General features: G+C 36.5%; 3 protein-coding genes and 1 long non-coding RNA gene across 10 annotated transcripts in view; 2 read left to right on the forward strand and 2 right to left on the reverse strand.

Moving 5' to 3' along the window:
* The window catches only part of LOC110463814, a 4,163-nt gene extending 3,066 nt beyond the window's left edge, over nucleotides 1-1,097 (reverse strand). The window contains exon 1 of one of the 2 annotated variants that reach the window (XM_021518694.1): nucleotides 273-1,097. In XM_021518694.1, the coding sequence (XP_021374369.1) occupies nucleotides 273-822 (550 nt within the window). In that variant the 5' untranslated portion in view covers nucleotides 823-1,097. The other variant, XM_021518703.1, reaches the window with a different exon arrangement.
* LOC110463848 overlaps nucleotides 1-9,643 on the forward strand; it is a 15,100-nt gene extending 5,457 nt beyond the window's left edge. For 2 of the 4 annotated variants that reach the window (XR_002464437.1, XR_002464438.1), the window contains exons 2-4: nucleotides 1,936-2,119; nucleotides 2,822-2,897; nucleotides 9,557-9,643. This is a non-coding gene — a long non-coding RNA (uncharacterized LOC110463848). Of the gene's footprint in view, nucleotides 1-1,222; nucleotides 1,347-1,369; nucleotides 1,716-1,935; nucleotides 2,120-2,821; nucleotides 2,898-9,556 lie in introns of those variants that run through there. The other 2 variants (XR_002464436.1, XR_002464439.1) reach the window with 2 other exon arrangements.
* Nucleotides 3,898-16,022, reverse strand: LOC110463799 (fatty-acid amide hydrolase 2-like). 3 transcript variants are annotated; one of them, XM_021518675.1, is made up of 8 exons: nucleotides 15,988-16,022; nucleotides 13,758-13,977; nucleotides 11,675-11,894; nucleotides 10,833-11,042; nucleotides 10,311-10,430; nucleotides 9,582-9,739; nucleotides 9,143-9,241; nucleotides 3,898-8,858 (listed from the first exon to the last, which is right to left on the reverse strand). In XM_021518675.1, the coding sequence occupies exons 2-8, from the start codon at nucleotides 13,962-13,964 to the stop codon at nucleotides 8,286-8,288; spliced, it is 1,587 nt and encodes a 528-aa protein (XP_021374350.1). In that variant the 5' UTR covers nucleotides 13,965-13,977; nucleotides 15,988-16,022; the 3' UTR covers nucleotides 3,898-8,285. The 3 variants fall into 3 exon arrangements, with proteins under 3 accessions (XP_021374350.1, XP_021374339.1, XP_021374359.1); XM_021518664.1 differs by having other exon boundaries at nucleotides 15,929-16,016; XM_021518684.1 differs by lacking the exons at nucleotides 13,758-13,977; nucleotides 15,988-16,022 and adding an exon at nucleotides 13,652-13,709.
* LOC110463768 lies at nucleotides 15,725-25,723 on the forward strand. The gene is made up of 6 exons (XM_021518622.1): nucleotides 15,725-15,795; nucleotides 18,248-18,543; nucleotides 19,130-19,347; nucleotides 20,321-22,619; nucleotides 23,629-23,739; nucleotides 24,464-25,723. The coding sequence occupies exons 1-6, from the start codon at nucleotides 15,725-15,727 to the stop codon at nucleotides 25,096-25,098; spliced, it is 3,630 nt and encodes a 1,209-aa protein (XP_021374297.1). The 3' UTR covers nucleotides 25,099-25,723.
* Nucleotides 25,724-26,589: the final 866 nt, after the last annotated feature.

Here is a 26,589-nt window from a genome sequence, read left to right on the forward strand (position 1 = left end):
ATAATATACATGGCAGTAAACGACAACAGTTGTAAGATAATATACATGGCAGTAAACGACAACAGTTGTAACATAAGATACATAGCAGTAAACGACAACAGTTGTAAGATAATATACATAGCAGTAAACGACAACAGTTGTACTATAATATACATGGCAGTAAACGACAACAGTTGTAAGATGATATACATGGCAGTAAACGACAACAGTTGTAACATAAGATACATGGCAGTAAACGACAACAGTTGTAAGATAATATACATGGCAGTGAACGACAACAGTTTTACGAAAAGAAACATTGCAGTAAACGACAACGGTAGTAAGATAAGAGACATTGCAGTGAACAAATACAGTTGTAAGTGATGAGACGTTGCAGTAAACAACTACAGTTGTAGGTGAGGAGAGATAGCAGCAAACGACTACAGTTGTAAATGAGGAGACATTGCAGACAACGACAACAGTTGTACAATAAGAGACATAGCAGTAAACAACTACAGTTGTAAATGAGGAGAGATAGCAGCAAACGACCACAGTTGTAAATGAGGAGACATTGCAGTAAACGACAACAGTTGAACGATAAGATACATTGTAGTAAACGACCACAGTTGTAAGTGAGGAGACATTGCAGTAAACGACAACAGTTGTAAGTGAGGCCCTTTTTTCCGAATAAATGGTATACATAAACTGTAGTTGTAAAACTTGCCACGATGTCGACAGTAATATCTGCGGCGTACATCGGATTTTGCGAAATAGACTAACCCTTATGTAACTCTCGGAAAGCCGATGATACTTTATACTCGATAAGGGCTGACACATATGCATGCAGACACTTTTTGGAGTGGATATAAGAAAAATTGCAATGTATACTAACGTGTCTATTATGTACAAGCCTAAAGTTGATTCTTAGAAGAAAACTACTCGGTGACAATGTTGGTGCTTAGGTACGAAATCTGTCCTTATCTTTATATCCCATACAATACATACGTATTCTCCTCGTGATGTTCGGGTTTAACATGAAGTTAATTATGGACCCATTAATTCCTATTTGTTTCTTCTAGAGAGCTGCAAAGTCCTGTATCTATTTCTGATGTGTTATTAAAAAGTTTGTAATAGATATGTAGCTATCAAACGTTATTTTAAACCCAAAGTAGACATAGGCTAAAACGAAAGTAGGAATCTATGATGAAAATCCTCAATCAGTTCAAGGGAGAACATTCAAGTTTGTCTTTCGATTTAGTCACTTACTTGGTGGTTTTGGTTTTGGCCAGAATATGATGCGATTCGGTATTTGGATAGTTTATGTGTAGCTCATGGTATAGTCAGGACTATTCTAAGTTATGCAATAGGTAAGTGGTCATTGTTTAGATAATTAGGATGATAACTGCATTGCATGTAGCTACAAATGTATCTTATTTCATTTCTATGACGATTAACATACTTTTTGAACGTTTTGTCGTGATATCAGCGTACCCATTGTTGTATCAGCATATAGATAGTGTACTACAAATAGATAGATTACGAAGCGTTTGGGAGATTTTCATTTTATAATGATGAAATTTAACAGCTTTTATATTGGTCAATACTCAGCTCATTTTCCGGATGTCCTTCAGAGCGTTTCTGAGAAACACTTAACGGTGGTAATTTGTTCGAACTGGTGACCCTGTGGTACGGTAACTATAAGGAAGGTGTACGTGCTTCAGTGATCGAACAGACAGGTGCGTGTCGGGCGACACACTAAGAAATGTATTTGAGTAGCATAGTTCTCCTTTGAAAGTTCTATTAGGTATTTAAACTAAAACAAAACACAAGTCAGTTCAAAGTATCGAGAAATATTTGTATTCACCTGTTTAGCAATATACTAATTACTTGATGGAGATGCTTCACTGTACGACCCTGGCCTGATTTGTGACTAATGTATAGTCATATTTATCCTAGATCGCAGGTGCTCTACACGAAGACTCGGTCCTCCGTTTCTGTAGCCGGGGAAGGAGATGAAATTTAAGGTACATTAGTTCACTTGTATTTCAAAAGATTAGAGAGTAAAACAAAGGGCGTGTTATGGACTATGGACACCTCTACAGAGATGTTATAAAGGGTTCGAAATCGATTTGCATTTCAGGTAAGCTACTTAATTCTTTACATCATGGTTTTATTTCTATTAAAAGAGCTAACTAAATGGGACTCTGTTCAGTTTACTTTAAATATGTTTATTCAGCAATGAACACGGTCTGAAAAGACACACAAAGTAGTGGTAAATTGCACAACAATAATTAGCATGAATTACGTATAGAAACTAATCATAACATACAATCCTCTACTAACTCCTTGACATTTGAAAACATGAACACCTGACATATGTGTTGTAATCAATTTGTAAAACAATAACGTATTTATAAAAAAAAATGCATAATTTGTGTATGATACTAAATAAATTTGGACAATAGCTTTGCAAGATTAAGAACACTGCAAACTATATCAATAACAATAAATTAAATTAATAGAATGACTAATGCTATTACACTTTTCTGTATTTTGGGATTGGAAACAACCAAGGATATACGATGTAACACGATAATACCGGACGTTATTTATACGTATCCGGATAAAAACTAATGGTAATATCAAGAGACTGTCGATAATTCAATTATAGGATGGTGTAGGTTCGTCGAAACGTTGATAGTTTATCTTTATTATATATTGGTTCTTATGGTAAGTACATATTGTATATACTATATATTTAAACCCACAGATAATGTAACCGACTCCGAAGGCAAGGCTTGTAGGGTTTTACTTATATACGTTATACATATATTTGTAACAGGAAGGTGACGCAGCTTTATAAACATACCAGAAGGGAATTCCCCTGTTTCGCTTAGATCAGCTGTTCACAACGACAGGTAAGAGAGCTTTTTTTCTTAAACATAACAATATTCTGTGTCCAGTTAACCCCAATAAAGGACAACAAATTTTGAATACAATTTAACAGACTACTGTATATTGAAACGTGATTCCTGTCGAGGCGTAGATCAGTCATACCTAATTAAATATGTAGACAAATATACATGTTAACAGTATATTTGAGATGACTTTAAGAGAGATCATTTATATTTCCATTTTTCTACATTGTATGAGTTAAGGTTATTGGATATGATGTTCTGATTCTACCACTTCCAAATTGTCTTGGGTATCAATTTTGTGTAGGTGTATGACGATCATTTAAGGCACCATGCGAAAGCCCTATCGGGCTAACTTGATCTGCACATGTAAAACAGCACACCGGAGTCCTAGCACTGCTAACTTGATTTTCATGTGTAAAACAGCACAATGTGCACTCCTGACATTGCTGAGTTAATATCCAAGTCCATTGTTGGATTTCCGAGCAGTGATTTTCCTATAACCTTTACTGATCGCCGGCATATTTGTTTTTCCTCCACTGAATGTGCAAAATATTCACTTTGAGATGTAACAATGTCTAACATGCCATATTGATGGTAATAATGTAAATGGTAGAGTTAGACTAGGGATCTGTGTGTGTGTGTTGTACTAACCAAATACTGAGTAATCAGTGCTATACAGACGATGAGGTAATCAGTGTTTTTGTAGTGTGTGGCTCTATGAAAAAAAGACCTATTTTTATATGAATAAGAATGTTTTTAGTCATCTTCTGCATATGTCCGGCCTTTTTTTTTAATCCTGTGATTACATAGAAACTACTGCCAGTGTATTTGCCCGGTACGGTATTTCTGTATATAGGATAACGATGATCTATTTGATTAATACGTTATTTAAGTCTATACTGATAACATTAAAAATCCATTAAAATGCTTCAGTCAACCACTTAACATATTCGTAATGAACATGTATGTTGTAACTTAAGAAAGGGAACAAACACCTTGGGGCAATTTGTTTTTCATTTTATTCAGTAAAATTGACAAAGTTGTTTCACGAAACAACATATTACATAAGTGACTGAAACATTAAATAAAACAAAAATAAGAAGGCAAAGGAAAATAATAACAATATTTGTTCCGTACATTATCACAGAAAACAATACCATCTTGCTTACTAGTTATTCATATATTTTGCCCCGTCATTTTCCCACATGGTCCGTTCAATTTGGTAATTCTTAAATCATACACGACTATACCTAACACATATCATCAGCCACACGATAAGATAAAACATAATATAAAGTATCAGTGTAATGAGTTCATCACTAAAACTATTACTCTGAGCAGTAATGGTATCAGTAAAACTATTACCCTGAACAGTAATGGTATCAGTAAAACTATTACCCTGAACAGTAATGGTATGCATACTTTGTGTCCAAAACTGCATTCAAACATCAACTAATCGGAAGTTAGTCTTTCTATGAAGAATGATTGATAGAATCAAAAGTCAATAGACCAATACGATATTGACTGATAGAATCAAAAGTCAATAGACCAGTACGATATTGACTGATAGAATCATTAGTCAATATTTATATAGAAAGTATGATTAGAAGTCAGATGTGAATATCTACAGAGTATGGATTGAGAGAATTGGGAGTGTATAATATACGTAGAATGATTAAAGAGTATGACTAGTGGAATCAGACATCAATATGTATAGGGTATGATCAATAGAATTAGACAGAAATATTCATATATAAATTTGTATTAACATGCAGTTGGATATAAAGTAGATATTTGAGAAAAAAGCACATACTTGTGTCCCGTCTCTCAATTCGCATCACATCCAGGCATTTCACCAAAAACCCAAAATACATGCGCCACACATGTAAATAGCGATACTGAGAAACCCCAACAAGAAATGATAAATGTATGGGAAATATCATATTTGTGAAAGAGTGATAATGTGTTGTACTCATGGGTCGGGTAGAAGTCCTTAATATCCTGTACAAATATCTCCCTATTTGACAGACCTGATCCAATAAGCATAATCTCTTTGGTCCCTTTACTTTTACTGAAATTTCACTTTTTGTTTTCGCTATATTTCCATTAATTGCATATTGTGAATAATATCAAGCGGGTTTGGCTCTATTGATTCTTGTGAACAGTATTAGAAAGTGCTCCATTGACTAGTAAACAAACTTACAGCACACGTTTCATAAAGGTTTATGTATTGTAGTAGACGTCTATTATTACTGCCTGTCGTTGACTTTGAACAACTTAAACAGTGATGGTCCTTAAACAAGCCGAAAACAAGAAACAAAATAACACTTTTGGAATGTACATAACATATACCTCTAAATGTCTTTGTAACATAAAGGTGAAAGCACAGGTTAGGTGTACATATATAGAACTAAAGACTGCTCATCAACTCATGACCTGTATATTACCTTACTCAACCATCTTACACCGAAATATTATTTTGATTAATGTTAAGACCCATCGAGTGGAATGTTTAAAAAACAAAACATACCAAAGCCGTTAAATCAGTAACTATTTAAACTAGACCTTGGTGGAGTGAAATGTTCCCTTACAATCTAAATATATATACACGAAATGAAATGTGTAGCTTCAATATAGCTATATATGTTCATATCAGAATAGTTTATAGGATGTAACCAGGCAAATGTAATACATATTTACACCTATTAACAAACAAAGAGGATCGTCATGAATGATGAAATACCTTTATATATAGACAATATATCATTAAAGCACCACATTCCCTAGGCCTATAATGAACAAATGTAGTATACCGACAAGGAAGTCACTATACAGTACGGAATGTAAAATAAGGCATTGTGTACTAGGTTATGCTTGCCAATCTTTTAAAATTTCCATGAGGAGAATCCATGTGCTCAAAATTAAAAACATTATTAACGTGTGTATATACCCCCTAGAGACACAATACAAGTTTAATATGACATATTTTGAGTTGTTCTCTCAGATGAAATCATTAGACCTTAGAATATAGAAATTCACTGGTTGGAAACATTAAATTCAAAGGTCCAAAATCAGTAGTCTCTCTCCTAAATAGGTAAATTGGCAAGTATGCTAAGTACAATTGTACATTACTATGACATGGATCTTTGATAATGTGCCACACACACACACACATATATATATATATATATATAGATTGTCTATCATTACACTCGATCAACTTGTCCTATACCACATAGTGTGGACTTCAAATGAAATTCCTAGAATCACATCTCCTTTTACCTCATTCAATCATACATAAAGTGAAGCAAACACCTTGCTTCAACTTCAGACAAGAAAACTCTGATGTCTTTTACTAGGAAACAGTCAAAATTTGATTCTGTGAAAATAGTTCTATGAACACATTTTTTTACATTTTCTTTTCTTTTCATACTAAATGAAAATGGAAAAATTCTAAGAAATATTTCGAACATTTTTTTAATCTTATTTTATGATGCGACATGTACAACAAAATGACAAAAACAAGTGTTAGCAGTTACAACAGGTTCTTACCTTGAGATCAATATAGTAAACATACACTGTAGAATAATTTCTTACATTACATATATTTTTTCAAGTGAAGATGAGGTAAATAAAATAGCTTGAAGTGACCAGAAAGAATTAAAATCTCTGACTCTAATATACCTAATACTGCAGTAAAGCAATATAGATGAATGCATCACATTCTTTTTTATAAAGCAAAAACATAAAAAAACATAAATCTGTAAGAAATACCTATATACCATGAAGTTACAGTCAGCAGCATATAAAATATCACAGGCTTGAAATCAGGGTCTGAAAAAATCAATCAAATGTCCTTTTATGTAATAATGTATTGACAGAAATGCTGATATATAAATAGCAGCAGTCTAAATGGTAGCCAACTGAGCTCTGCTGATTCTAACAAGGTTTTTGTTAAATCAGTGTTTTTCATTATTCTGTCCAAAAAACTTAAAGATGAAAAAACCTTTCTGTAAAAAAACTTTCTGTAGTGTTTTATATTACTGATTTATTTTAAAACAACTTAGGTCTTAATATAAAGATACACTTGTATTCATACAGAGCATAATAAGTGCATGACAATTTTCTTAAAAACGTTAATCTGCCTTCAAAACTCTTATGATATTGAACACACTTCTCTAGCATCTTTTAAATATAACTGAAACAGACACCTGAACATGACAGACTTTAATTGCAATCAATCCAATAGTTCGCCATCTCCTGATTACTTCAGTTCTCATGTTTCCCTACAGCAATGGTAATAAAATATTAGATATAGCATTTGGATTTCAAAAATACTAAATCATGTCATATCTATTTGTAGCTTATATAATATGATGTAACAATAAGACCCATATAACACATTTAATCTGTAAAACATTATCACAATTGCAAACTTAAGTATTCACATTTGGAATATATGATCAGGATGCCCATGAGACCTGTATTTCTTTCCTGTTTTTACTTGCTATCTGAACAAAAAAGTTGGAAATGTTTCTGAAAATTGTGACCATAGTGGCTATCTTAGATTTCATATGGAACTAAACATTTGAAATATAACAATTGCTCAGGGCAGTAAGAGATATATCTGCACAAAATTTGACTGAAATTGACATGTTTAACTTCAAAGTTAGTAAATATGTCTCAACCAGTCAGAAGACAAGATGGTGATTTTGGATTTTCAATCAACCAACAAATTACAGCTCCTGTATATGTTCAGGACTATACAAAGTTTATGCAGAATGAGTCTGGTTGAACTTCTTATTACATTGTTGTAAATATTTTAATGAACCAGGGGCAAGCATAGCCATTTGCACTATTTTCCCATTTTGGCTAAACGAACCATACCTTTCATTTACACAGTATTGAATCGGATCAAGGGATCTTCCATCTGAAATAAGGTTAAAATTCCTTCATCTGTAGCAATGAATCATTTTGGTATTGGGATACTTTCTATCAACTTTCGTCAAAATCCCTTAAGTTGTTCTGAACAAGTTTTTGTTTGAAGGCCTACTCGTTCAGTACAGATGTAAATCTAAATGTGGTTGGAATCTGGCAGACTAATCAACCCATAGTCCCCCACCTCCAGCCATACCTTTCGTATGAACAAAAACCCATAACTCTGAATAACCCTTTCACCACTGTAGACCATAATGGACTCATCCAGACCAATGCATGGTAGAGTCTACTAAAGTTACATAGGGGTGAAAGGGTTAATAGTGGGACACAAACCCAATTTCAGTATGATTACAAAAATATTTGAGAACAAAATATTTGATGTTTCCCAGAAATTATTGACCGATGGACGGGTTTCTAGTAGTATAGGTGGGACACTTATAAAATATAACTTTATGGTTTCACCCAACCGCCAAAGCCCTTCTCTATCTCCCTTGCCAATGCTATTGTGAACCTGTCATTATTCATACCAGTCACCACTTGTAAACCTAGAGGATGGCCGTCCTTGCTCAGCCCTAGAGGGCACTGGGTCACCGGCAGACCAAGAGTATTGAACACACCTGTGTATGCAAAGTTAAAAGGGTAGAGTATGGGTTCGTTATGATATGGAGCAAGTTTGGGATGGCTTGGGTATAGCAGAATTCCATCGTTAGCTAGCAGTTTGGTTATATCCAATTCTAACTTGTCAAAAACTTTGAGGAATTTCTTGTCTGTCTCGGGCATAGAGAAACTCTCGACGATCCCCAGACTTATGGCAGGCAGTGTGTGTTGGGAGCAGCCTACCAGCCACTTTAGTAGCTCCACCACACAGTTTACACGGCCATTATCGTCACTCATGAACTCCGCAAACTTTTTGCCTCCTCCTGAGTTCATCTTTGCAGTCCATACTTCCAGACCGTACCTCATTCGGTGTATATTTACTCTCTCCACTTTCAATTTTAGCTTTTCCTCCAGGTACTTCTCCACCTACAAAACATTTTGATTAAAATATCTCACAAGAAATCGAGTAAAACAGATGGAGTGCGAAAGTCATCAAAGACAAAATAAAATCAATTTAATAGCCAAGTATTTTCATTTTTTTCTATTGGAACAACTTAAACATTTCTCAATCTGATGCAGCAGTGAAAAGCAACACATTTATCTAAGAATTGTAAAAAGTCATAAAGCCAAATTATCATGAGAAAACAATATCTGGAAATTGGGTTTGCGTTTTGAGGCCTGGATTGACTAGGTTTTAATTTCTACCTTACCTTGCACTGAGCTTCTTTCAGTTGTTTATCTACTGGGCTGACAAATAGGCTTCCTCCATCGTCCAACATACTGTAGATCTTTAACTTACTCAGGTCCACCTACAGCGTAACAATAAGGAGTTGCATAGTCATAACATATATTTATATATTTAAATGAGTAATTCATAATTTTCTCATCTTAAACTTGTAATCTCCTGTTCTTCAATTGGCAGTCCACAATCGGATGATTTTTGTTTCTTGCTTATTTGAAAGCTTCCAAAAATAGAAATTTCTACTATGTTTTCATGCAAATATTGAGGTCTTGGGAAAACAATTCAATTAATTTAATCATTTAACAAAATGCAATAATCTGCAAACAATGAGATTTTTTTGTAAAAGAATATACTAAATGATTAGCCAATGAATGAATTTCAGATTTGGAGTAGTGTAAATGTGTAACCTGGTCATCGAGTTTAGCCTTGTGTGACGACTCGGGTCCAGCAAACACCTTGAGGAGTGGAAGGATGTCCTCAGCATAACGACACAAAGGGCCTGTGCTAAGAAGAGCTCTCTCCCCACCTGTGGCAATCGGGTATTGTCCTTCATTTGGCACCAAACCTGAATATAAATCACAACTCGTAAGTATAGACAGGACATGTTTAACTATTTTTTAAAAATCTATACTGGGTTTCATTGAACATTTTGGTCAACAGCATACTTACATGTTATGTAATGCCTATTTAAAATATAATCAAGAGAACTATAGGGGTGGATCAATTTTATACCTGTCCCATTACAAAGTGACATGCTTAAAATCCTTCGATGCATTCTTGTATTAAAACACAAGAAAACAATAAAATTAAATGAAAAAAAGACTCATTTGCACTACATAACCCAGTAAAGTTAAAGAGTTATTAAAAGAATATCGACAGACAGACAAGATGATCCCCGCACTATAATACACCCCATCAAGTATATTGACAGGCATAAAAAAAAACACAATAAATTCCTGATGTATATTTTCAATAATATATCATAATCAAATTTTTTTTTCTGGCAAAAACGTATAACCTTCCAAGTGTTCTGTAATGTCAAAGAAGCTGTATTAAGTGAAATTATACTTTATAACCCTATTCAGTTAGCATGGTAATGCCAGTAGTGGTATGTCTGTAAATGCCCTGGGCCTTACCTCGAGAAGCTTTGTGTCCAAACACACCATTAAAGAAGGCGGGCATCCTGATACTGCCCCCTATGTCTGATCCAACACCCATCACTGCTCCAGCTGTGGATATTATGCAGGCTTCACCACCTGTAAACATGTATAGTAAGGAATCACCACTAAAAAGCATTAAACAATGATTTGCTCAAATTATGCATGCAATCAAAACTTATGGGTTGTTCAATTAGACACAGATGATATTTTAATTGGACAGGACTGAAGGAGTAGGGATTGCTTAGGCTAAGTATATAAACGGATCTATTCTTCTTCTTTTTCACCAATGGAAACAACTTGACACTCGGCGGGTATGCATATGATTATGTGAAGGAAAGATGTGTGCAAAATTTCATTTAAACTAGTCAAGCACTTTTAAGAGTAAACTTGTTTTGTTTCAGGTATAATAAGCACAAATAAACTGATTATTAAAGTCTTTCTGCTTTGTGCAACTATAACATTCAATTTAATATCACCAGAGCATGAACCAATCCTTACCTGAGCTGCCCCCTACTATCCTAGAGGTATCGTAGGCATTACATGTGCGACCATTGAGATAGTTGGCCGACTCATACCACATACAAAGCTCACTAACATTTGTGAGAATGTATGGAATGGCCCCTGCCTTCTTTAGGCGAGCAACCACCTCAGCATCAAAGGTGGCTATCTTGTTTTTACGCTTCACTAGTCCAGAAGCATGTCGTAAACCTGTCCAGGAAAAAAAAGTAGGAAAAGTATTGGAAACGATTGATACACGCATGTTAAATGATTTTGGTGTTTTGAACAATCATATTCTGACAAATATTACATACAGCTTAAGTCTATTGAAATGTTCAATTGATGTACTGTCCATTTACATATCATGTACACTCACTTTACGGCAATCACTAACAAAATATTTGACAGAAATGTACAAGTGGGACTGTCCTGGCCTCTTTTTATTGCTTTTGACAGGTTCTACTTCATTTGTTAACTTTTGACAAGTCATACCGGTATCTCATTCCATTTCATGACATGCAAATCTTCATAAAAAAAATATGATCACAGGATATTATGTAAATAGACGGACAAACCAAACAGCATGATAAAATTCTGAATCGTAAAACCATTTGTATAATGCCTATAAAGATAAATAGGAGCAGTAAAATGAAGTATGCCTTGTGAAATTCTATTAAATATTGCCAAAATGTGAGCTCACCAGATTAATGGGGAAGACATGAGTTATAAAGTTTCATGACATAAAAATGTCCAAAAGCTTCTACGTTTATCAAGAACTTTTGACTCATTTCCATAATAATCTACATCTCTGTCTAAATTGCAATACATTATTTTGCAATTACCTTTGAGAGCAAAAGCTTCTTTAACAGATGTGGGGACCCCAAGAAATGGGGCATTTTCCTGGGAGTATTGACTATCTAAATGCCCACTGTCCAGTTTCGTGTCCACCTCCTCTGCCTCTAGGATGGCCGCCTCATACCTGGTGGCAGTGACTGCATTCACCATTGGATTGACTATTCCTACCCGATTGATGAAGGCCTCCATCACATCAACAGCTTTAACCTACAAATATAAATTCAAATTCTCTGATATTATTATTTAAGAAATCTTCTGGAATCCAAAGATATCTAAAGGGTTTATAAAACCAAACAATACTAAAAAAGTTTGTTGTTTTAGCTCATCAGTTACAGGTAACAATAAAGGCAATCTATAGTGTCAGACTGACCAAGAATATAGAAACTGTACAAGATGGCAGAACTAGACTGCTCAAGTAACAAATTATAAGTAACTACCCTGACACCCTCAGCAGCCTCATCCAAAGCATCCATTACAGTAAATCTAGTTGCCAAGGTACACATCAACTCCCTCAGCAGCCTCGCAAATAGCATCCATTACAGTTAAATCTAGTTGCTGAGGTACACAGCAACTCCTTCAGCAGCCTTGCAAATAGCATCCATTACAGTAAATCTAGTTGCCAAGGTACACATCAACTCCCTCAGTAGCCTCACAAATAGCATCCAATACAGAAAATCTAGTTGCAGAGGTACACAGCAACTCCCTCAGCAGCCTCGCAAATAGCATCCATTAAATAAATCTAGTTGCTGAGGTACACAGCAACCCCTTCAGCAGCCTCGCAAATAGCATCCATTACAGTTAAATCTAGTTGCTGAGGTACAGAGAGACTCCCTCAGCAGCCTCACAAAAAGCATCCATTATAATCTACAGTTACTGAGGTACACAGCGACTTCCTCAGCAGCCTCGCAAAAACAATCCATTACAGTAAATCTAGTACTAGTGTTTGCAAGTATTGAAAAAAAAGCCTGTAGAGTAGATCTGGATTTACTGTACCTCAGTTGACTCCCTCATCAGTCATGCTGATTGTAAAACAATTTTAGAGCACTTGGACTTTTAACTATATATAAGCTACATCAGGTTGTCACATTCTTTTGAAAGCTTGAGTCTCACCTTCAATGGCTTCCTGACTTTAACACATACTAATGTTTTTCGAATGTATCTGTATCTACAATATACTGGTAAGTGACTTACTACTGTTGCACTCTATCTTGTTTGTTGAAATTTATAAACAACAAGCACTTTGTTCTATCTTTTAGCCATACACAGCTAGCTCTCTACTGATGAAGCCAATTCTGCAGAACAGTGATGCTTAAATTCGTAATAATTTAATATGGACCCACTGTATGTCTGCAGCTCTATGGCTCTCTTGTACATATAATCTTCCTATGTAGTCAATAATACTTGTTAATACATGATATTTATGCATGTACTATGGGTGCATGTGTACAGGTATGCAAGTGCTGTTTATGCGATATCAACTACTGCGCTGTATGTCTTTGTCTATTTATTCTGTTTCATAATTTATGTCTGTTGGTGATGAGTCTGTCAATGAACCAAATGACAATGCACACAGTATGGACATTTCAATACAATTTCCTGCCAAAACTGTGTACTACATATGGATCCAATGCTGGAGTCTGCATTTATATATCATGTCTCTTAAGACAGAGATGTCATTTTAGTGGTTCACTTTAATGACAATGTATGCATGTGTGTTTGGTGTGTTTTTAAATCATTGTTTTGTCTCATACTCATTGACTCATAGGTTTAGCTTCTCTGAAATAAATTATAACTCTAATCTACATCTGGCTTGAAGTCTGAACACCAATGACCAGAGGTGACAAAAAGGTACAATACGTTTGAGTAACAGGCACTGTCACTTCTGTATAGCTCTATTGTGATACTTAACTAATTCCTGGACATGGTGAGTATTGTCAGTTCTGTTGCACTCTTGTGATACCTACCTTTCTAGTCCTGATGAGTTTTGCCAGTTCTGTGGCACTCTTGTGATACCTACCTTTCTAGTCCTGATGAGTTTTGCCAGTTCTGTGGCACTCTTGTGATACCTACCTTTCTAGTCCTGATGAGTTTTGCCAGTTCTGTGGCACTCTTTAGACATAAATCCTCCTGCACTGGTGGAACTTTTGCTGATCTCCAGTCATAAATGACACTAAACACAACAGCAAGAATGGGCTTCATCACCAGGCCAATCACTGTCAGCAGTGCTCGCACCACAGTGTCGACGGTCCGTGCTAGGGACATGGTTCCAGGTGGCATTAATCAGAATTGTCTATAATGGAAACAACAACTGCAGTTTCTGTATAAAAATATGCTATGCCAAACTCGTCTACCACTAGCAACTCAAATAAGCTAGTGTACGAACACACTGCTAATGTTACATACACTATAGCATTGCTACCACAATGTTGTGTCACAGGAACTATTATTGTAATACATAATAAATATTATGTAACAATACACTTAGTTTACAACTGGTTTGAAATAAAAAAAAATTGGGGGGGGGGGGGGCAGAGATATGTGTACTGTACCTCAGGTCAGCACTATGATATATTTCAGATCCAGCATATCCCTCAAGACAAGTAGAAAAAGTCTCTGCCCTCCTTTAAGCAAATTCACTATTTTACACTGTACATAATATCTTTTTAAAGGACACTACTAAAAATCTATCACAATATTAATCAAGTCCAATATGACTTAATCTCAAATTCTTATGGAAAATGTGCTAATGTATTCAAATTTAGTATACAGTCTTGTTCAATTTCAAAATATTTGTTTGATCCTACAAATACCTTAATAGTATACCCTGTATGTATAGGATACTGACTTATTGTCAACATTTTGAAGATTATAAAATGTCAGAGGAAGGTTTATGTGGAAACAGGAAAGGTTTCATATTTTTTTTTACAGATAAAATATTACTTGTGCTTCATAGTGACAGTAGACACTTAAATTGATTTAAAAGAGTTTGTTGTCAGGCTAGACACAATATCTAGAGGGAGCTTATCCACTAAGTTATGTAGTTCAAGGGAAGAAAGTTACTTTTCTCGTCCAAGTTTTAGAAAGAGGATTCTGACTGGGGGGATAAGTCTGTCAGATTTCACGATAGCAACTTTAATTTATGACTGACAATGTAATAGAATAGAACACTAAGTTATGTAGTTCAAGGGAAGAAAGTTACTTTTCTCGTCCAAGTTTTAGAAAGAGGATTCTGACTGGGGGGATAAGTCTGTCAGATTTCACGATAGCAACTTTAATTTATGACTGACAATGTAATAGAACATGCATGATTAAACAAGATTTTTTGTCAATGGCTGTCTGCTATCTAAATGGGGCACAGTTTTGGCTGATGTTGTGCCAATTTTAAGATTTGGCTTCAAAAGCCTATATAGGGTGCATGTACATGTGGAATAGTTAAGCCTTTGAACAGATGATTTGGGAGTCCCATTTGAGGTCAGATTGTAGTGCGACACCCAGATACTTATATATATATAAGCCTGATCTACATGCTCTAATATATGTCCCTGTAGGGTGTACTTATGGACAATATAGGGGCTCTATTGTTTTAGTCCCAGATAACACATTGCATTTTCATTGCTGTTCTAACTGACAACCAGATACATTGTACATATCCATGCCAATTTGTCATCTGCAAATTGTTGAATTGTATAGCATTCAGACCCACAGAGATATCTGTGTTTATATATATATATATATATAAAAAGAATAAGCTGGGTGACCCATTTAAAGAACTGATCACTACTCCAGAATGGACATGGCAGAGACAGAGTCATAACTCTCATCTTCTGCTACTCTTTGGTTCCTACCAGAGAGTGTAGCAGTCAATCCAGTTTGTGGCAATAGTGAGCCCTTGTACTATGACAGTATGTTAGGGCCTCTCTCAGTCTCTGAAGTCTCTTGTCAGATGTTTTGGTAGTAACTGTTAGTACAGTTGTTGTTATTAGATCTTTGGGGTGTTAGAAAAAGAAAATCTTATAATAAATCAAGACTTGGCAAAAATGCTACAGCCAAAAGGTGGCAAGTCTAGCTTAAAAACTACTGGCTGTGCATGTGCATACTTTACCCTACAGTCAGCTGACTGTAGGCCTAACGGTTACTGTATCATATATATATATATCATAGACAGTATGCCCAGTAAAATATATCCATCCGTACACTTTTCGTGCATGCATATACAGTATATTTTCCCATGAATTTCCTACCGATACATTCACTGAGCCTATTGATATGTGTCCTCCGATGGCAGGCAGATTGTGGTTACCGTGTAGACATAAGATTCATGTACGCACTTCCTTCCCCTTCCTTCAGCGTTTGACAAACATTCATTATAAGCGTTCAACGGACGGTGATGCAATGACTATGTTGAACTTCCGCTTTCCACTGCAGAGATACTTGTATGGGGGATTTCCAGTGTGTTAGCCAATTTGTTGCATTAATATGAAAAAACCACGACATACATTTTGACATAGTATTTTTAGAGTTAAATATGGTCAAAAATGATTTAGTCTGTAAACACGAGGAACGCTTTTCATAACAATAACATTTACTTTAAATTTTCACATATAAGGTCCAAGAGAGTGAAACTTTCTGGGGATTTTCAGAGCTGGGTGAAATGGGGGGTTTCCCTATAAGAATTTCCTTGAACAGCTGCCAACAGTCGTATTTTGAACATTTCGTAATCGTTGTAAGTATAAGTTTGTATGTTATATTCTAAATAGGAGGAACAGTTTGGGTTAAAATGTAATGGTAACATGTCCTCCGTCCAAATTTAACGTAAACTGATCAAATACGTTGTGAAAATCTAACACAACCCGAAAGGTGACTGCTTGTGTATGTGTATGTAAGTGGGCGTATAAACATATGTGCGTCGCTTATTGTTTTGCGTCTGACATTTTCCATGCAATTTTACGTATACATTTATAATAAACATTACGTATGAACAACCGATAACTACATATATATATAGATATCACCCCAATAATCACTATTGCAGTTGTACGTGAATACATATGTTAGAGCATTCCGTGCAGTACTTGATAATAGCACGACATCCTGGTTGTGGAGGTATCTTTTACAGTTGATATAAATATAACATCAACATATTGTATATGCTTTAGCATTGTGGTGCTACACATATAATGTAAATTGGAATGTCCATCATATAAGTTATATTAGATACAGTGTCGTTAGACATATCCATGGACAGTGATTCAAGTTTAAAGACAAATATTTTTAGCCGAGTAAAACCTTGAATTACAGGTATAATGTAGTTGTTTACGAATTCAGGTCGTTTATGTACCTGGTCGTTTAGGTACCCGGTCGTTTCGGTACTTCTGAAAGTCGTTTCGGTACTTTTGAAAGTTGTTTCGGTACTTATGGAAAACACACTTTGGTACCAAGTTTTAGTCAACGTCACCACTTTTTGCGTGCTGTATACCTTCAAAGGAAGTAACTCTAAGTCAAACTTGTGCTATAATACGAGTTTCTCTCCTAGATCAGAACAATGCCGTCACACTGAATACACGTATCATCCAAAGACATGATGAGTTTTGTGATAAATTTGATATCGGAACTGCCATTTTTATGACAAGTTGGTGAATTCCCTCAACGTTGAGTTTCTCTCCTAAAGAGCTACTCCGATCTACTCGGAGCTACTCCGATCTACTCAGCTGCTCAGTTAAAAAAGCAAACGTTAAATAAACAACCATCGCGTATGTTGCGGGATCATGTTTGAAGTTCGAAAACAATGACTTGATTGTTTAAACAACTACAAAAGCAAACGTTAAATAAACAACCAACAATAAATGATATTTATTAACTAATAAACGAATGACAAATGAGAAATATTTATTAACTAAAAAACGAAGTTCCAAAACAATTGTTGAAGTACCGAAACAACTTACAAAAAGTACCGAAACCTCTTATTTTTGAAGGACCGAAACTACCGTGTACCGAAACGACTGTACCCCGTTGTTTACAGTACCTGGTAAATGCTTGGCAAGGGGAATAACCAAACCTGGATTGTAAATAGTGTTGTCTTTGGGACAAAGACTTGGGAAAAGGAGAGAGGAAATCATATGTAGTGGAGCTTGACTGGGTTGATTTGGTGACCTTGCAGGTTAGCTCAAGTGGTAGATCATGATCATCTGCCTACAGCTTGGAGGTCCTACAGGTTCAAATCCTCGTCTGGCTGTGCATTTTTTCATTTATAGGATCTGAAATCAGTTTCTCTTTAATAAGAGATTTCAATTTATGAAACAAGATTAAAGCTTTCGTTATAGCAGAGACGTATAAAGCCATGTGTTATATACGTCTCTGGTTATAGCAAGGCTTTGTCAAGCTCAGGTGCTGCTTAAAAACATTTTGATGAGTTTCATTTTGATTTATATCATTTGAAAAACCGAAATGTATTCCAGGTCCTTTTTAATCACATTATCAAGAACAATATATTAATGCATGCATTTGTCTTATATTTGTTACTGTTGTATTTTTCAGTTGAAACATATACTATGATATGAGAGAAATAACTTGGACATGGATAGACCAACTATTTTGTTCAGGAAAAAGTTTTCCGAAACTTCACCAGAACTTGTTAGAAAACTACGTGACCGTATCAGGGGAGATGTACATATTGCATCGTTTAGACATTTCCAAAAGTTTACTGTTTGCTTGCCAGCACTGTACCTTTTCCAAAGCGAGTTCAAACAACAGTACATCATCAGTGTTTGTGACCTGGACATGAAAAATGACCTCAAAACAGCCAAGGTCATCAACTGGTGCAATGGAGTTAAAAACCTGTACCCAATAACAACAACAGGTAATTTTAGAATGCGAGGGAGGTTGAAAGGCAGTGCAATCTAATTAAAATCAGATCCAAGGATCTGATTTTAATTAGATTGAAAGGCAGTGATAGATCTAGTATGTCAGAGTCCCATGCTTGTACAAAAAGTTTGTTGGACTAATAGAATTTCTGGAGATAGTGAAATTCAATAAGATGGGACAAATTTTTTCAATATTGCAGTTTAAAAAAAAATACAGAAAAAAAACAACTTATTGTGGATTGATCACCGAGTAGTTACATGGATTGGCTACTACATCACTGCAATCTTTGTGTGGCCAGCATGTTATATTATTTGATTTAGATCTCTGACGGCTGATCCCAGAGAACTGAAAAAATATTATATCCAAATTTTGAAAGCAAAAAATTTCAAATAAAAGACTTACTTTTTCTACTGTGACTTTGGAATTACTTCAATATTTGTTTATAATTTTCAAGTTGATAATTAATGTAAAACCCTTTTGCAATTTTTAAATACATATTATTATAATGTATCCTGTATTTGTATGTGATATGCTATGTGACTGAAACAGAATCATAACTGTATCAACATATTGGTTTGCAGGTGACGGGAACTGCCTGGTACACGCTGTCTCCCTGGCACTGTGGGGGATAGAGGACAGTGAGCAGTTTCTGCGGACTTTGCTGTATTTGACATTGTCTGAAGTGGATGCATCATTGTCTAATGGGATGTCAAGTAAAATTCAACACAGATGGAAATATGTTCAGGATGAAATCAAGAAACAACACCCAAGAGAATTCAACTATGATATCACCTCCCTGGTAAGATAAGCTTTGATACATCTCTGTGGTATTATTCCACTGGAAAAACTTTTTATTGTTAATGTGTAGGTTGTCAAACAGGCTCATCCTCCTATAGGTTCATAGGAGTATGCACAGCTTCATTATACTTCAAAGCATGTGATTGAATGCTTCATAGAAAGAACAAAGAATCACATGCATAAGTATCAAGAAGCGTACAGCTATCAGTTATAATCCTGATGATGATAGGTCAAGGGGTGAGTGAAAAAACCCAGGGAGGAACCATGATCCCTTGTACTAATCAGGATACTAGTTGAATAACAGTCAGATTTCAACTTCCAGGTAATAAGATAATAAGTCCAATTTCAATTTACTAATAATTGATGAAAGAATAGACAAAGATAAAAATAACATAAAATTTTATATTGCAAACATCATATTAAACATGAAATTTGCATATAACAATGTGTCTGTCTGCCATTGTCAAGTTCTTACATGTCAAACATAGACGTGTGTTGTTCCATCCTTTATTCAACGCATTAACGTAGTCATAGTTAGCTGCTGCTGAGCTCTAGATTGATTGTGTTGTAATACATGCTGACCTTCACACAGCAGTAGGTCAACCTCCCTTCCCCTTTAAGGTCAAGGTCAGTGTCTGCTATCACTAATTTCATTCTGGACACACTCATGGTACTTGCAACTTGGTAATCTTTTGTAGTTTAGTCAGCCTTTTTTGGTCGCCATTTCAGTTTGGTTAGGTTTCATGAATTTTTCTGACAAAATCAACATTTTTGACAATTTTCTGGGAAGTTGAGATGGCGAACATACAAATATATGTAGACAAGCTATGAAATGAAGCTGTGCTTACATTTTCCTGTGTTGGTGGTACAATCAGAAGTAAGACAGCATTTTTTAACAAATATTAATGTTGTTATTTTGAAGCTGTAAGACTACCCCTGGTGACTGTATTTTAAACTTACTTTTGTTTTGACAGGACCTTCGTTCGGAGTGGGACAATGTTGTTCGGGCGGCTGGTGATGTTTTGGAGCCTGGGACACAAACAGCAGGCACACCATACCCATCACTGGAGGGTGTACATATCTTCGCGCTGGCAAATCTTCTCAAAAGGCCCATAATAGTGTTGGCTGAAAGGACAGTGAGATCAGTGTATGGGAATAGCATGCAGGAAAACTGTTTGTTTGGAATATATTTACCTCTGGAAGTAAAACACTCAGATGTTTGTAAGACACCAATCATACTTGGATATAGTCTGAACCACTTTGCACCCCTGGTCACCCAGGCCAATAGTCCTGATGGAGAGGGGTCTAGTCAGAGTATTCTCCCCTTAATCATGGAAGACTATACCACCCTGCCTGTCAGATTTCTGTTGAGAGAAGAAGAACATAAAGCTGCTGACTTAATGAAAAAGTATATGTATGTGAAAAATATTCCAAGGTTTTCTGATGAATCAATTAACAGTATTCCAGGAGTAGTATTGCAGCATCAATCCATACATGATGAACTAGACATTGTTAGTATGCACAGACGTGAATGTGAAAGGATATTTTTGAATATGCAGAAATCTATCAGTGGCAAGGTAGTGGTTTGTGCTAGTGAGAGAGTACCCACCTCTACCACAAGGCTAATCAATCCAAGTACGCCTCAGGCAAGACATGATCGAAATCAGAGAACAAAGCAACCCATATCCAACCCCACAAGCAGAGATCCTGAGCTATGTATTACGTCTGGATGTACAATGTTTGGGTCACCGGCAACAGCTCACATGTGCTCAGCCTGTTTTACTAAATATACAGTGGAATTTGGTAAGCAAGAGGCACAACTCCATGGGAGGAATTTACCAAACGAACCGTCAGCTCCACCGCTGACATTAAGTGGACAGGAAAGCTACACAGACTTGTCCGTCATGGGAATCAACTGCAGTAATCTTAAATGTGGTAACAGGTGCTCTGAAAAAACATATCCCTACTGTCACGAGTGTAATCCTCAGACACAGGGATCAGAGTTGGCACAACCAGTGGCAGGGGCAAGGGCTTCAGCTCCACCAAATATCGCGGTCATGGAAATGAAGTGTAGGAATCCAAAATGTGACAATCACTGCTCTACTCAGACACACCCATTCTGTCACGAATGTAAAGACTTCTTCATTTCACAGGGAGTATACTTTACTGCAATGCAAAGACATTTGCCAGCTATTGCTACTCATGGTGACATTACTTCGGCACCTGGACTAGCTGAAGCTCCAGCAGCCCTGGGAAATAGTGCCTTGCAACCACCTGAGGGTATGAATTTCTCATTCATGAAAGATCAGCGTTGTAAAAATACGGTGCAGTGTGTGAACCTCTGTACCACGTCCACTTATCCGTTTTGCCCTACATGCTCTCAACAGTTAAATGAAGTAAGCAACACTCTGCCATCAAAACCGGCATCATATCCACAGGGTCCCCCTATTAGAGAAATTACTGGTTCTTCTGCAACAGCTGTTAGGCAGAACGAAGAACCTGTAGTTCAGTCACATGGAGCGGAAGGCATAGATGAAAATAGCCTATTTGGAGAGGGAGATCAAGTTCCTCCAAACAGAGAACTTGGTAAACTTGATATTGCACCATCAGCTTTATCTGTAGAGGAGTTTGAAGAAGTCCACTCTCTTTCAGGTAATTTCGTCTTCAGTCCAGGGCCTTCATCACAGACACATGTGGTTCAGAGTGCAATCAAAACTCCCAACAAGTCCTCATCTGTAGGGACTCCTTCGCCACAGGAATCTGGTCAGCGTCTGCCATACCCTGAAGCAGGTGGTCACCAGCAAATTTCTGTACAATCATCAGGAAGCTCTTATGCTATCATCAGAGAAAGAACATTCAGCCAGGAAAACAATGCTGGTCCGAGTCAAGGGCAAGGTCAAAGACAACCACCAGTGTCACCAGAGTCACCAGAATTCTTGAAACAGCTCTGCTCTACTCCAGGATGCCATGGTGTTCGATTAGTTAACAACTTTGGGTATTGCATGGATTGCTGGACTAGATGTATAAAAGGAGTTGAGGTGCACGGACCCGTGATCCCTGAATCAACAATAGAGTCAACGTCGCCACAACTGAACACTTCAGAAATCAGATCCATGAATCCAATTGTCACGACATCAAAGGACAAGAAGGATTGTGCCTCTCCACTGTGTAACAAGAAGATCTACCCACCAAACAAACTGTGTGACAGCTGCATTGAGGTCCTACGTCAGGGACAGACTCGGTCACTAGAAGAGCAGCCCTCACCACGCCGTGGTTAGTATAGGGAAGCATGTGTGATTTCATGTTTATAAACTACAATGTATCCAACAATTTGTTGTATATGCAAAAGTTAATTCATGATCAATTTACGCACAAAATTATATACTGTATAACAGATTGTTTACATGGCAATGTTATCGTTCATACTCGCCACAGAAGGATTTAACTGCAAATTCAACAATGCAGCTAAATTTTCAGCTCTAGGCATTGTTGTAAGATCTAGTTTGAGACTTAAAGACAAACAGTAACAGTTTGACTTAAAGACAGAATTGGTACAAGGAACAACCGATACATTGCAGTTATTGACAAATATTATCATAAATCAAAAGGTTGCAGACAATTAATATAGCATTCCATTAATAATAATTACAGTTTTCTTTTTAAATGTTGATACAGACCCATTATGATGTTTCATTGTTTAAAAATATCACAGCAATGTTTAAAAATGTCAGTGTGTTACAATATCAGATATTTTAGTAATGAGATACTGTCACTTTCTGCTCTTTCAAAGGCAATTTCTGCCCTCTATTCTTTGACTGGTTTAAAATGATGAAGCATTGTTGTTTTTATTAGCAAGTTACGTACTTAAACTAAATTGCATGACTACACTTGCATATATACTTACTAGTTGGTTGGATATATCAAGCCAAGTTTAATCTAAATAAAATATATCTGCAGTGCAACAAGACTATCGCTTTAAAATTGTGATATATGTCACATCAGAGTCATGTGATGATAGAATAGCATCCGGAATGTGAAAATGACAGAAACAGACTGATGTTTTCCGTGAATTCTGCACTTGGCGAAAACATGAAAATATAGCACTGCATACATTTCAAGCTGTATTCATTAGTAAGACATAGGTGTATATTTGCAGCAGACCAGTTGTAATCATTTGATTTATTTTGGGAAGAATGGATAATTTGTTCCTAAGAAGAATATAATTATTCTGGAGACATCAGGGAAAGGAGTTCACTAACATCCTAACTTTGTTCTATTGCAGAAAAAAAGGGTAAGAGCTACTCACCCTCGAGACCTAAGTGTAAGAAGGAGAATTGTGACTTTCATGGTAGCAAGAAGACAAATGGATATTGCTCTCGGTGCTATAAGGAAGGTAATTATAAAGGAAATGGCTACTGACTTGTTCCCCACTTACGGTCCGACTAGTATACAGTATATTTAAATGTATTGCTGGTACAGGTGAAACTATAAGTAAACTTCAATTTCTCACCAATACTCAACGGGAAACTATTGGCTGTTTCTGACAGTTGACGTCCTCTGACACAAGATTTGTAATTACTTGATTTATATTACTTAATCAACGGAGCATTAATTGAACGATCAACATTTGAGCTTGCTATTGTTTTGATGTACATTGTTCCCGTAAACTACCACGATTTCTCTGATTTTGATTTGGGGAGATAAACAGGACTGAGACTGTGTTAGAATGTAGAGGATGTGGGTGGGAGGGGTACAAACTTTGAAGATATAGTACCAATTATATACAATAAAACACATTTATTTATTCCTAACAAAAATGTTTTATTTATAAGTCAAGTAAGAAATTGTCTCATGAACATCAATATCTACAAAAATGATGTCTAGATGATACTTCTAACCTCCACCGAGGTTTGTTTAATATTTGTGTTTTACCATAGAGTATATTTAAGATTATAAATTACTTCGTGAGGACTCTGAATAATATCCTTTCCATTCTCATTGACTTGTAGGTGGGGGAGATTAACTTGGGAACAGTATCATTTTCTATGATCTTATATTATGTGAAAGATTAATACTTATGCACATATGTATGAAACATAATTTTACTGTTGTTTCAGTTGCAAGGGTCCCAATAGAAGCTAAATTCAAACAGACACCTACGTTATCTAACTTAACACCACACAACAGGACAGTGGAGCCACCGAGGACTTACAACAATGCCCCTGTAACTCAGGGTGGCGTTCCTCCTATGATTCAATCTCAGCACTGTTTGGAGCCTGGCTGCGACAAGTATGGAGACCCAAATATGTGCTTCCGATGTACAGAACACTACCGGATAGCTTCATCTGGCTTTCAGCCTCAACCTCCTCCCTCCAATATGTACAGTGCAGGAGAGGTGATGAAGTACAATTTGGCAGAGAATCAGCCGCTGTACAACATGCCAGGACAACCACCTCTTCAAACCAACCCTGTGCTGGGCCTCCCAAATGAAGGCTACATGAACAACCTCTCTAAGCCGCAATCTTCCCCTGCAACTTCACAAAACGCTGCATTCCAAACAGCCATGTCTAACGTGGAAAATAACCTGAAGAATCGTGTGCTCTGTAAGACAGATGGGTGTCAAAATATTGGCAGTGGAATGAGAAGAGGCTACTGCAGTGAGTGCTACCCCTACTCCCTACAGAGAAGAGGTCAAGATACACCACAGGGGCTGTCCGCTGATGACCCACGCATGAACTCTGGTTGTTGTTGAAAAAAACAGGCCATTTCTGCAGAAAGTAATTTCACTAATAAATACTTTTAAAAAAAGACTTTTTATTGTAGATACAGATGTATATTGTAGAGGCATGCATACATTACATTTAGTTGTGTAGATTTTGTCAATATGTTTTTTTCTGTTTTTTTCTTTAAACTAATTTTCTAATATTTTTACACCCTGCAGTAAAATGCCTTATTATTTTTTCATATTATTCCTGACAAGTGATTGGCCAGGAGTGCATCACGTGTCCACCGATAAAAACCGATATTGACTTGGAGCGTGTGATTTTTAGCTCACCTGCCCAAAGGGTAAGTGAGCTTATGTTATTGTGCGTCGTCCGGCGTCTGTCCGTCTGGCGTCAACATTTTGCTTTAAACAACTTCTTTTCGGTAACCAAAAGGCCTAAGAAGATGATATTTGGCCAGTAGCATGCTGGGATCAAGGGCTACCAAGTTTGTTCAAATAAATGACCTTGACCCACTTTCAAGGTCACAGGGGTCAGATGTCTTCAATCTTCAAAGAACTTCTCAATTCCCAAAAGCCCCAGTGTACTGATATTGGGCCTGTAGCATGCTGGGATGAAGGGCTACCATGTTTGTTCAAATAAATGACCTTAACCAACTTTCAAGGTCACAGGGTTTGAAATATGTTAAAATCTTCAAACATCTTCTTTTCAATAACCAAAAGGCCCAGGGTACTGATATTAGGCCTGTAGCATGCTGGGTTGAAGGACTACCAAGTTTATTCAAATGAATGACCTTGACCAACTTTCAAGGTCACAGGGGTCAAATGTTGTAAAATCTTCAAGCGACTTCTCAATAAGCAAAAGTGCCAGGGTACTGAAATTCGGCCTGTAGCATGCTGGGATGAAGGATTAACAAGTTAGTTCAAATTAATGACCTTGACCAACTTTCAAAGGTCAAAGTGGTCAAATGTCATAAAATCTTCAAACGACTTCTTCTCAATAACAAAAAGGCCCAGGGTACTGATATTGGGCCTGTAGATTGCTGGGATCAAGGGCTACCATGAATGACATTGACCCACTTTCAAGGTCACTGGGGTCAGATGTCTTAAAATCTTCAAACAACTTCTTCTCAATAACCAAAAGGCCCAGGGTACTGATATTGGGCCTGTAGCATGCTGGGATGAAGGACTATCAAGTTTGTTCAGCTGAATGACCTTGACCAACTTTCAAGGTCACAGGGGTCAAATGTCATAAAATCTTCAAGCAACTTCTTTTCAATAAGCAAAAAGGCCAGTGTACTGAAATTGGGCCTGTAGCATGCTGGGATGAAGGACTACCATGTTAGTTTGAATGAATGACCTTGATCCACTTTCAACCTAATGTCCTTGTTAGACAATCAAGGTCAGAGGCGTCATATGTTTAAATCTTTTAATAGGTTCTTATGAAATCTGAAGATTACAAGTGTTAGATTGATAACAGGTGAGCGATGCAGGCCCATTGGGCCTCTTGTTGTTGAAGGA

This window comes from Mizuhopecten yessoensis, unplaced genomic scaffold (assembly GCF_002113885.1).
Source record: "Mizuhopecten yessoensis strain PY_sf001 unplaced genomic scaffold, ASM211388v2 scaffold1513, whole genome shotgun sequence".
Classification (NCBI taxonomy): domain Eukaryota; kingdom Metazoa; phylum Mollusca; class Bivalvia; order Pectinida; family Pectinidae; genus Mizuhopecten; species Mizuhopecten yessoensis.

Coding starts and splice junctions, on each gene's coding strand:
- LOC110463768 (XM_021518622.1), top strand. CDS start 15,725: ATGCTACAGCCAAAAGGTGGCAAGTCTAGCTTAAAAACTACTGGCTGT. Junction 18,544..19,129: donor GTACCCAATAACAACAACAG/GTAATTTTAGAA, acceptor ATTGGTTTGCAG/GTGACGGGAACTGCCTGGTA. Junction 23,740..24,463: donor CTCTCGGTGCTATAAGGAAG/GTAATTATAAAG, acceptor CTGTTGTTTCAG/TTGCAAGGGTCCCAATAGAA.
- LOC110463799 (XM_021518675.1), bottom strand. CDS start 13,964: ATGCCACCTGGAACCATGTCCCTAGCACGGACCGTCGACACTGTGGTG. Junction 11,043..11,674: donor AGAAGCTTTTGCTCTCAAAG/GTAATTGCAAAA, acceptor TTTCCTGGACAG/GTTTACGACATGCTTCTGGA. Junction 9,242..9,581: donor AGGCTAAACTCGATGACCAG/GTTACACATTTA, acceptor GTTACGCTGTAG/GTGGACCTGAGTAAGTTAAA.